The sequence below is a fragment of the Emydura macquarii genome, unplaced genomic scaffold (assembly GCF_026122565.2).
Source record: "Emydura macquarii macquarii isolate MOO-44397 ecotype Brisbane River unplaced genomic scaffold, CSIRO-AGI_Emac_v2 contig_1477, whole genome shotgun sequence".
NCBI classification, from domain to species: Eukaryota; Metazoa; Chordata; order Testudines; family Chelidae; genus Emydura; species Emydura macquarii.
Window position 1 is genome coordinate 16,129,774 of NW_027131614.1, and position 12,397 is coordinate 16,142,170.

General features: G+C 37.0%; 1 protein-coding gene across 12 annotated transcripts in view; it reads left to right on the top strand.

The window, feature by feature from the left end:
* The window catches only part of ASPH (aspartate beta-hydroxylase), a 208,870-nt gene that overhangs the window by 145,946 nt on the left and 50,527 nt on the right, over positions 1 to 12,397 (top strand). For all 12 annotated transcript variants that reach the window (XR_010920875.1, XM_067553710.1, XM_067553706.1 and 9 more), the window contains one exon: positions 9,023 to 9,109. Coding sequence is in view for 11 of the 12 variants with exons in the window: in XM_067553710.1 (XP_067409811.1) it covers positions 9,023 to 9,109 (87 nt within the window). In the remaining variant the exon portion in view is untranslated. The remainder of the gene's footprint in view (positions 1 to 9,022; positions 9,110 to 12,397) is intronic.

A 12,397-nucleotide genomic window follows, 5' to 3' on the forward strand; every position in this document is an offset into this window, starting at 1 on the left:
GTTTTCTATCCAAATTGTATTAAATGTAGAGTTGGCTTTGATCCTGAGGCAGTGTTATTCCATAGTGGCATGAGAAGAGAATTAATAAGATCAGATACTATAATCATCTTAATGTGTTGCAGGATGCCCCATATAGATGCAAAGATTGGAATTTTCCTTAAGTGTGCGGGTAGTCTCTTAAGGTATATAAAAGAAGATAGGGAACCAAAAGGCATAGCTAAGCTTTTTTCGATCTCAAACTAGGCCAGTGTGTATACAGAGCTACTGGAGGGGAACCACTCCAATAAGACGCATTTTGAATGCTAGATAATATAGATACAAATACAGAAAACCCATACCTCCCATTGCCCAGGATTTTTTAAGGGTCTTCTGTGACAAGTGAGGCTCTTTTTTTGTCCCATATAAATTGCATGATAAGGCTATTTATTTGAGCGAAGTGCAAGGGAAAGACCTGGAAAGGCAATAGGCTAATGATATAAGTCATTCTTGGGAAGATATTCATTTTGGCTATTTCTGTTCGGGAGGAGACACTACCTCTCTACATCCTTGGAAATTTCTTTTAATATATAGTCCATGTTTGTAGAAACAATTTTGGGAAGATTAGGACAAATTTTAACACCTAAATAAGTTATTTCCTTGCATGTTTCAAATGGAAAATGCTGAAACTGAGATCAATCCATTGCTCGTGATTTATTCCAGTTAATGTGAAAATCAGAGGTCTTTAAAAAAAGAAAAAAAAAAAAAATCAGCTGCATTCAATAATGATGGGATTAATGAGGATGGATTGTTCGGTAGTACAAAAATGTCATCAGAATATAAACTGGTTTTGTATTCATTCCTGTTTATAGTCACACCTTCAATGACTGAGTGCTGATGCATGTACATTGCCAGTGGTTCAGGAGCAACATTAAAAAGGAGAGGCAAGAGGTGACAGCCCTGTCACGTCCATCTTTCTAGTTGAAATGTGGGAGAAATAATTCCAGTAGTTGGTACTGAAGCAAGCGGAGAGTTGTATAATACTGTGACCAAGTTCAGAAATATTGGTCCAAATCTGAATTGTTTTAGAACAGCCATTAGGTAAGGCCATTCAATCCCATCAAATACTTCCTCTGAATCTAGAGATAAGGCTATGGAGGGGACATCTGAGTTTGCTGAATCAAGTGAGTAATTTTATCATATTATCAGCAGTCAATCTTTCTTTAATGAAACCAACCAATCTGTATGTATAATTGATGGGATGATAGTGCTCAGTAGTGTTGCTAAAATTTTTGCAATTATTTTGTAATTTGTGTTCAATAGAGATATGGGGCCGATGTTGCCACCATTGCAACTGTCTTTGTTCTTTAATATTAAACAAATTAAAGCATGTCTCGTGTCACAGGATATGATTCCTTTTTGGAATGTTTCAGTGAAGACCTTTGAAAGAATAGAAGATAGCTGATTACAAAATGTTTTGTAGAAATCTATTGAAAAGCATCCCACTGGCCTTGCCAGAATTCATATTTTTTTATAGCCTGTTCAATCTCTTGTGTTGTAATACCTCTAGCCATAAACAACTCTTGTTCTGAAGTTAGGGTATTAAAAGATAGGCCTGCAATGAAATGATCAAATTTATTACAGTCAAATTGGTTATCTGATTTATGTAAAGCTTGATAGTTGCTTAAATTGATTATTTATATCTATTGGTTCAAATATGTCACTCCTGTCTTCTTGTAGTAATAATAATAATAATATAGTTGGCTAGATCCATCTTAGGGTTTCTGGCAAGTAGTTTACCTGCTTTATTTCCCCCGTCATATCTTTGTTTGGCCCTGTTGAGTGCAAATTTGACTTGGCTGGATAAGCATTCATTATATTTATATTTGGCTTTGATTAGAGAACATAGGAGCTTTTCATTATTTGGGTCAGTCTTATGCTTTCTCTGCAACTCATCTATTTTCTTGTCCAGAAAGTCTAGTAACTTGAATCTTTCTTATTTCGGAAGCATACTTTATGTATTCACCCCTTACAGTAGCTTTCAGAGGTTCTCAAAAGATGTTGTCTGAGGTAACCAAGTGCTTATTTTCTTGTGTGACATTAGAAAAGGTTGAATCAATTGTGGAACAAATCTTTGCATCTTTTAATAACTGAGTGTTCAGCTTCCATCTAGATTTTAAAGATGTGCAACCAGATCTACTTACAGAGCTACTGTAAGTATAGTTGGAGCATGATCTGAAATTAATGTATTATCATTAGCTGCTTCTAGATGCTAGAATCAATTCTGAAGACACAAGGGAAAAAATCAATTCTGGAGTAAGATGAATGTACTCTAGAGAAATATGTATACTGTATAGTCACGATCCTTGGGGTGTGTCACCCTCCATAGATCTTTTAAATCAAGTTCGTTCATTAATAATGAGGTTTGGTGTATTGTGCTTTGACAGCTGGGTCTCATGTAATTGGATTTGTTTAGTTGTCTGTCTACCATAGTATTCCACTCACCTCTCAGTATTACAGGAATGTCTTTTTTGATTAAAAAGAATGTCTGCAATGTCTTTGAAAAATTCAGAATTACCTCCACTTGAATTGTAAATGCTTCCTCTAATTAACATTTTTTAGTTGAAACAGCCTTCAAGAAGAATGTGTCTGTCTTCAGGATCAGACCAAGACTGTATACATTAAAAAGTTATACTTTTATGAATTCAGATGGATGTGCCTCTGCTCTTAGAATTCAATGATGAATGATATTCAAAACCTCCCCACATCTTCTCGATTCTATTGGCATCTGTTTCTGCTAGTTGAGTTTCCTGGAATAAAGCTACTTGGCACTTTTTTTTTTGATCTGAGGTGTCTCAGGATTTAAAATCTTTTGGAAAGTGGATTAAGTTCCCTCACAGTCCCCAGGAGAGCATACTATGAAAATTCATGGAAAGTTTAAAAAATATATTCTAAAGATACATATTTCCCAGTTGAAATTGTAAAACCACCTCTAGAATATGGTCTTTATTTATACATATTAAATACTGGTTATTTTGAGTACATTTATGCCTTCAAGTGAGCCTTTAAGGGTGTTAGGTATAAAAAAAATCTATAGTTAAATATTACATGTCTTCCAAAGTATATTTGTAACAGAAAACAAAAAATATTAAGACTTAAAACAAGCCACTGTGGGCACATTCAGATCTCTGATGACTTCAGTTCCATCTGCTTCTCCATTCCCTATATTGTCTAATAATAGTCTAAACATCTCTAAATACAAATATATTTTAAGTCAAGAATTACACTGTAAATACCATTGGGTATTCCAAAATATGTGTAATATATACAGATGATTTTATGTATATATGTATATATATATATATATATACAGAGCTAGTAAAAAGATTGTCTAGCACTGCAAGTCATGATTAGTGCACATGGTATTTCAGTCAGTAGCTGATGCTATAAACCCCAGCCTAGTGTTAAACAGTTACTCTTATGCATCGCAATGCTATGCAGTTGTTGTTACTGCTCAGTTTCAAAGGAGAGCAACAGCAGAGTTCAGTATTGCTGGTTATCTGCTAGGTTCTGGAAGATTATGTAAGTGAATATTACCATAGCGACAAGGAGATATAAGGAAACAAACTGATTTTTAAACTTGTTGAAGTATGCTTTTCATGATGAAAAAAACCCATTGTGCTATTTTTGGTCAAATCTGGTCTCAGTCTTTGAAGTGTCGGCCAAGATTGAGTGGGTTTTGAAAAATCTTGTGGAGCCTGCTAAATATATAATGAAGATGGATGAATACTTGATGAGGGGGATTTGTTTTATGCCATTGAATGCAGCCCTCTTTTTGTTAAGCTTAGCTGAGAAATCAGTAAAAAAGAGAGAATTTGTGGCCTTTGTACATAAGGATTTCAGCTTTTCTGGCAGCATTCATTAACATTACTTTATCATTAAACTTCAGGAGCTTGATGATGATGAGTCTGGGCTTGCCAGTCTCCTGCCTTCTAGTACCAGGCATTTGATGAGGTCTTTCAGTATCTGATGGGAGCAGCTGGGGGTCCAATTTAAGTATGTGAAGAGCAGCTTCTGAAGAAAGCTGCTAATATCCTTACCCTGTAGACCCTCAGCAATACCCAAGAAGCAAAGTTTGTTTTTTCGAGATCTGTTTTCTAAGTTATCCTATTTTATTTCCAATTTGTCTAGTCTAAGCTTTAAGGAGGCAGTTTCTTCTTTAATTTCTCTGGTTTCAATGGCAGTTTTTTGTAGCTCATTTTACAAGTGAGTCATTCAAGATTTTATATGACACACATCTTGAGAGAGTCCACAAATATCTTTTGAGATTGAATCCAATCAATCCATAAGGAATTCCTTCAGTGCTGCAATACTGTGAGCTAGGTTCTGCTGTGGTCTGTGTTCTCCCCTTCACCTGCTTAGGTGATTCAGGCTTAGGTCTTTTGTAGCCTCTCATTTGTTCACTAGAATCCATAGTGAATAGTCTTAAATTTATCCAAGGAATTAATTGAAATTTTTATGCCAGAAGTTTATTGCCAATTTGCTAGGAAAGTAACTATTAGAGACAAATTAATATGTGGGGAGTGAGGAGGTCTGGGACTAGGCAGCCATCTTCTTCATGGGGTAACATGCGACTCCTCAAAATCTTTTTAATGATTTTTTTTAAATCACCTTTCGTTTCATTTTTCATGATTATTTTCATCTGTCAATGAAAATTTTGAAATGAAGCCTTTTGAAACAAAATTCAAATTTTCATTTTATTACAAAAAATTAGAATGTTCATGTTTCATTCTCCTTTCAGTTTTTCAATTCTTTCCTGCTTCTTTCCACTGAAAGTTGATTTTTTTTTTTTTTTTAATGATGGGGAAAAACCCACTTTTCACTTTATTTCTCCCTCTCTTTTTCCGCTGGGAGAGAGGAGCAAGAGTAGGCGAGAACCCCACATCCTTTCCCTTTTTAACTCTCTCTCAATTCATTTCCAGTGGGGGAAAGTGGAGGGGAAGAGTTAAGGAGAAAGGAAGAGTGGGATTTATTGATTTTTCCCCCCCTGCCATTTGGAATTTAAAATATAAAAAAGTCCAAATTTTTCATTTGAAATTTAATCAAAATTTTTTTGACATCAACAAAATATTTTTGCCCAAATTTCATTGTCATTGAAATCCGATTTTTTGACAAAGTGTTTTTTGTCTAAAAAATGTTGACCAGCTCTGATCAATTACAAACATCTTGAATTGCACTCAGATAAGTCACTAGTACAGTGTTTGAAATATTGAAGGCCTGGATAAAGATTGCAAGGTCTATATGACAGAGAAGCGATCACATTCATCACGTCAAAAGCAGATGGTCACCTGGGATCCCAGGAGCATTTGGGGAACCATAAGTCGACCTAGATTGCAATCTTATTGACATACGTAAGCAGACTCCCTCAGTCATAGAGGCAGAAGCCATCTCTATTCTATTCTCAACCAACCAGCATTACTTTTGACTTACCTGGCTGGAGCTTCATCCAACTCACCCTCATCCAAGCCCCTATGTCACCTTGCATATGGGAAAGCAAAAACATCATACCCTACAGGGATTGAAGAAAGACTGAGCGAGCTGTGTGCCATCCACATGATGATACTGCAGCTCAACTGCCTTGTCGTCTCCCCAAGCTACTTCACGTATCCATTGAACAGCAGAGGTCCGTGGAACTTTACAGAACACCACATGAGAGAGACCTTGGAGTAATTGTGCAATTACCAAATATTATCCTATAACATTCATAGATTGATAGTTTCCAAGGCCAGAAGCGACATTTGTGATTATCTAGTCTGACCTCCCGTATAACACAGAACTTCTCAAAAATAATTCCTAGAGCATATCTTTTAGAAAAAAATTCTGTCTCGATTTAAAAGTTGTCAGTGATGGAGAATTTATCTTGGTAAGACTTGGTAAATTTTTCCAATGGTTAATTACTCTCACTATTTAAAATGTAAATCTTATTTCCAGTCTGAATTTGTCTGGCTCTAATTTCCAGCCATTGGATCATATTAAACCTTTATCTGCTAGGTTGAAGAATGCATTATTAAATATCTCTTCCCCCTCTAGGTACTTATATACTGTAATCAAGTCACTGCTTTACCTTCTCTTTGTTAAGCTAAATAGATTGAATTTCTTAAGTCTATCACTATAAGGCATGTTTTCTAATCCTTTAATCATTTTGTGGCTCTTCTCTGAACACTCTCCAATTTATTAACATTTGTCTTAAATTGTGGAGACCAGAACCTTGTTATTCCTATTTGAGAATCCCCTATACATGCACACTAGAACTGCATTAGCCCTTTTGGCCACAGCATCACACTGGGAGCTCATGTTCAACTGCTTATCCACTATGACCCCCAGATCTTTTTCAGAGTCAATGCTTTCCAGGGTAGAGTCCACAGTCTTTGTTCCTAGTGTATACATTTAGCCATATTAAAACACACATTGTTTGCTTGGACCCATCTTACCAAGCCAACAAGATCTGTATCAGTGATCTGTCCTTTTCATTATTTACCACTCCCCCAATTTGTGTCATCTCTAAACTTTATCAGTGATTATGTTATGTCTTGGTCCAGGTCATTAATAAAAATGTTAAATAACATAGAGCCAAGATCCCACTAGAAACACACCCTGTTGGATGAGTCCCTGTTTGCAATTACATTTGAAACCTCTGTCACTTTTAATCGATTTAATATGTGCCATGTTAATTTTATATCTTTCTAGTTTTTTAATCACAATGTCATGTGGTGCCAAGTCAAATGCTTTGCAGAAGTCTAAGTATGTTACACCAACACAATTACCTTTATCAACCAAACTTGTAATCTCATCTAAAAATGATATAAAGTTAATGTGACAAGATATCTTTATGGAAAAGCCATGTTGATTAGCATTAGTTATATTAACCTCCTTTAATTCTTTATTAACAAAGTTCCATATCAGCTGCTCCATTATCTTGCCCAGGATGGATGTCAGATAGACCTATAATTACCAGCTCATCCTGTTTATCCTTTTCGAATATTGGCACAACATTAACTTTCTTCCAGTCTTCTGGAACTTTCCTGGTATTCCAAGACTTATTGAAAATCAATATTAATGGTCCAGCAAGTTCCTCAGCCTGCTCTTTTAAAACTCTTCAACACAAATTATCTGGAGCTGCTGATTTAAAAATGGCTAATTTTAGTAGCTGCTGTTTAACAACCTCCTGAGATACTAGTGGAATAGAAAGAGTGTTATCGTATGATAATACTACATTAGTACATATCACATAACTTGTTTTTTCCCACCAGTTACATAACAGAAATATTTAACACTTCTTCCTGTTCTGCATTATTATTGATTATTGTACCATTTCCATTTAGTAATGGTTCAGTAACATTGTTAAGATTATTTTCATTCCTAATATACTTAAAAAACTCCTTCTGATTGTCCTTATCTTTGCTGGCCATAGATTTCTCTTCATGTCCCTTTGTTTGCCTTATCACTTTTCTACAATTCCTAACTTCTGATTGATATTCATTACTATCAACTTCCTCTTTCTTCCATTTGTTATATATTATTTTTATAGCTCCCTTCACTTCTCCTCTAAACCAGGTCAGCTTCTTTTTTTTAACTAGTTTGACATTTTCCTTAAATGTGGGATTATGTCTTTTTGGACATCTAGTAAAATGTTCTTAAACAATTCACAATTATCATTCACATTTTTTCTGATTAAATTCTTCCTCATAGTTCATTTGGCTCATAATAGTTTTGAGCGTTTTGAAATTGGCCCTTTTAAAGCACCAAGTAATTATATATCACTGATATGGACTTTATTCTGTTTGCACATTATAAGTTTGGTCCAAGTCATGATCACTTGTACTTAAGTTACCATTAATTTTTAATTCTGTAATCAGTTCCTTTTTTTTAGATGGGGTTTAATACAGAATTTCCTCAGTGTTGTCTGCAACACTTTTTGAGTTAGGGAATTGTTATCTATAATATTTAGAAATTCCAGGAATACTTTAGTACTGTCAGCATGAGACTTCCAGCCTATGTCACTCAAATTGAAGTACCCCCATGATCACTCAGCTTTGCGCCTCACCCCCTCTCCCCCCCCCCCCCCCGTTTTCCCCCATCCTCCGCAGAGAAGGAGAGAAATTGGAGTACTCAAGTACAATCCTGTCCATCTGTGCCAGGGCCAAAGTTGAGCCATCCACATCAAAGGCTGCCGATATAAAAAAATCGGAATGGGCATCTGATTGATGTCCATTTTTGGGAGAAAGTTTTCAACCAGCAAACCTTGCGTTGTCTCCATCACTGGGTATACAAATGAAATATGTTCATTTCCTAACGGGTAGAAGTGATCATTTGCCTCAAATGAGAGAAGGTGATGTTCAGCTCATGACACAGCAGTAATTCTCACTCCTCTAATCACAATTCTTAAAACAAGATTACACGGGACTGCATCATAGCTGTCATGTCAACTATTGTATACAGTCAACCCAGAGGAGCTATTGTCCATGGAGTCATTGAAGTCACCCATTATAAAAAGGCTAGGTTACTACAATACCCGGGCAAGGCAAAAACTTGGTCACCTAAACTACGCTGAGCTGAAAATTCTAGCTACAATTAGCTATTTCTTATACTGCATTCTAAATTCCTTGATTACCACTTCTGACCAAATTTACTTTTTAAGGTAATTGAAGGTGATTCACCTTAGTATCTAGTGTTTTACAGTACAATTTTAATCCATGTAAGGTTTTTTCAGCCACTCTAAGACAAAACAAAGCAATTGGTATTAACCAAGAGCAGCTAATTATATTGTGCAATATCTATGAATAAAAATGCATTTCTCTGGAGTAAGCAGGCAATGTGGTCAGATAGTCTGTAAGAGAAAAACCTATTAATTAGCTTAGTTAATATTTTTCTGTTTTGGTTTTTTGAATCAGGGGTACTAATCATATTACACCATTTATCCTCAGGGTTCTGTAAGTGTTTTGCTACAAGATACAGAAAATATTTAATATAAATATCTTCCTTTCAGGGAAAAGTTGAAGAAGCTATGAAGGCCTTTGAAGTATTAGTAAGCAAATATCCACAGAGTCCACGAGCAAAATACGGGAAAGCACAGGTACCAGTGAAATTGTTGTAAATGTAAAAATAATATTCAGAGCATATCTAATTATAGAGTCCTGTGTACAAAAGTCCCAGTTTTTAAATTAAAACCCCCCACATGTCTATTTCAAGCATCCTCCTCTTTAAAATGAAGACACTGGAAAACAAGCTCTGACTTCATAATAATTTTAGTGCCTTGATGCAATAACTCCAGAGCAGAAATAATCATTTTATTTTCATAAAGCATGGGGGAATCCCACGGGAATAGGTATAATAAAAATTTGTTTGAACTCATATTAATCAAGATAAGCAAAGTGAATCCATCACAGTAAAAGGGAGTTGCACTGTGCTACAATTAATGAGGTGTTTGAACTGGAGTCACTACCACTTTCACTTGGTTAATAATAGTTATGCTAAAAACAAAACCCCAGCTACCAAAAAGGCTAGTGCATAGACACTAATACACAGTGGACCAAATTCTCTGATAATGTATATGGGGGAAATTCCATTGAAGTCAAAAGAGCTACACCCTTTTACACCAGCAGAACATTTGGCTTCATAGATGCGATGGTGCTTCATTTGAAGGACAGATTTCTTTATTAAACAATACTTTCATATTTCCCTCCTTTATGAATCAAGCTGTTCCACAGAGCTGCAAAATAGTATTTGCAAATGTTTTAAACAGTAACTCCTCATAGCAGAATGCTGTAAACGTGTGTAGCACTCTTCTCACACTGTCTCACGACGATTACAAGTCAGAACAGCATGAAATCCCATAACACTAAATAAAGCATTAACAAAATGTCACACTGAAATAGTAATTCTTTTGCTGCTGAAGGAATCTGCTGGCCAGCAGCAGGAGGGTTCAACTTGTATCAAATGTCTATGGCAGCATTACAGAAGAATTAAAATGGTTATTCCAACAGCAGCCTGCATTTCCCTGGGGGACTTTGTATTAAACTGGTACAAGTGCGAGGGAATGGTGATTTTAATACTTACCCCCTTGCACTTTGATTGAAGCTACAGTTGTTATTTAAAAAATAAATAAATAAATAAATTGGGTGGGGTTTTTTGCACTTCTTTGGTCGGAGTGATTTGTATGTGCGTATTTGAAACACTGGGTCAAATTTTGCCCTCAGTTAAACCCATTTTGTTACCCCATTGAATTTGTCCAGGTGTAAATGGGCTCCGGAGGCAGAGTGTAGTGTTAGTGTTACATCTCCTTTCTGCCCTTTGCTATTCTGCGGCCAGCCAGAGGCTGCTCAAACATACTCTAACAGGAACAGTAAGCTGGCAGAGGACTGGCCAGAGTGCTTTCTGCTGTCCCTAGCATATGCCTCTCCTCACCTCCAAGGCTCCCCTGAAACTGAGGGAAGTGAGCAGGGGATATGAAGCCAGCTATGCTGACTTTCTGACATTCAGGGTTTCCTCCACAATGGTGGGAACTTCAATTGCCCCTTTATGGCAGTTTCAGTATCACTTTGGACCAGTTCAGTGTAGCAGCATGATCCTGAAAGAGGCAGAGGATCAGGCCCTAATGTTAGAATGAGCACTTTTTTCTGGGACACGGATTAGTAACTTGTTATAGGTGTCTCCAGTTTTGGCAGCCTTTGCAGTCTGTGTATATAATATTCAGGGGTTAGATGGCATTAAATTTCTACTTCTGCATGCTCACATTCAAGTAATTAACCAAGCGCCTATTGATTTCAATGGTTGATAGCGGCCTTTGAAAGCAGTTGGAAAATTATGGTGTGCATTGAAGTATTATGGATCAATCCCAGGACTGCCATTGTATAATTTTATGTGCAAGACTCTGTTAGTGGTTCAAACACCCTGTTAAAAGTAAAACCCATTCATATTCAAAAGTAAAACCCATGTCTCTGATCCTAACTAAGGCTCTGTCTACACTACTACATAAGTCAACAAAACTTTGTCGCTCAGGGATGTGAATATTACACCCCCGAGTGACATAAGTTACACTGACATACGCACTAGAATGCACAGCACTATGTCGGCGGGAGAGCTTCTCCCGTCGACATAGCTTATGCCACTCTTGGGGGTGGTTATTGTGCATGGTATTTTCCCCCTTCAGTTTCAGAATAGTAAATCTGAGCCAATAAGTCATAATGTGCTGGACTGATTGTATAAACAAAGAACATCACTGAACATTGCAAACTTTAAAAAAGTTAAACTGTGTATGAAGAGTTCCCAGATATTATCGGCTGATGCCAACAATATGCAGCTAACGTGGTTGAAACATTTTTAAATTAATGCCTGTGTAGTTGATAAAACATTGAGTCCAGATTGATTGACCTATATATGTTTCCATGATTGAAGTGCATGTGATATACAAAAACACCTACCCCCTCTCCTTCTAATTAGCTAAACATGAATGGAACAGAGGCCAATAAAAATAGGAGAGATTAGGGAGGAATCATGGAACCCTACAAATCTAACTCAGCATAGAAAGCATATACAATAATACACACATCTTTAAAATTAAGTATGTGAGATAAGTCTAGCTCCATTTCACTATTGAAAAGTAGGGAGCAAAATAATCATGACTCGCTGAAGACAAAGGAGAGAGGTTCCATGGTAGGGGTGAAATCTTGGTTCTCTTGAAGTCAAAGGGACTTTTGCTGTTGTCTACAACGGAGCAAAGATTTTTACCCTACCTGTCAATATGCATCTAATTCTGCTTTCAAACTTGAAAAACAAAATAAGGTTCATGAAACATTCCTAGTAGAATTCTATAGTGTAGGTTGAAGTGTGGGATAGGAAAGAATTATTGGGAGTAAGAGAAGAAACTAGGTAAAGGGAAGGGTGAGACTGCACAGGAGTGAGATATAAATGGAAGAGGTAAGGGTGAAAAGCACAATGAACAGGGAGAAGCAGGCTGGGGACCAGAAGAGTTTCAGTAGTGGAAGAATGGAAGCTGGGAGGGCAGTAGCCAATGGCAACATAGCAAATGAGGGGGAAAATATCCAGAGTTCTCATGCTGTCAGAAGCTGGGGAATGTTTCTTCTGGCTGCTTCCCCCTCGTTGGGAGAGGAGAGACAGTTCACCCAGCATAGGGACAGGAAGGGGAGCTAGAAGGCCTTATCTTTGCAATCTTGGCTATGGCTGGTGCTGGCCACTTTGAGGGAGGAGTCTGGGAATTGTCTCGGTCTGCTCCCTGCAAGCTTCTCTTGGTGGCTACTGCTGCTGCTGTTCCCCATGTTGAGTGTGAGGTTGGGGTGGGAGAAAGTGATGGGGGCTAAAGCCCTGAGTGTTTTTCTAAGCCTTATAAAACCAATCTTCTCAT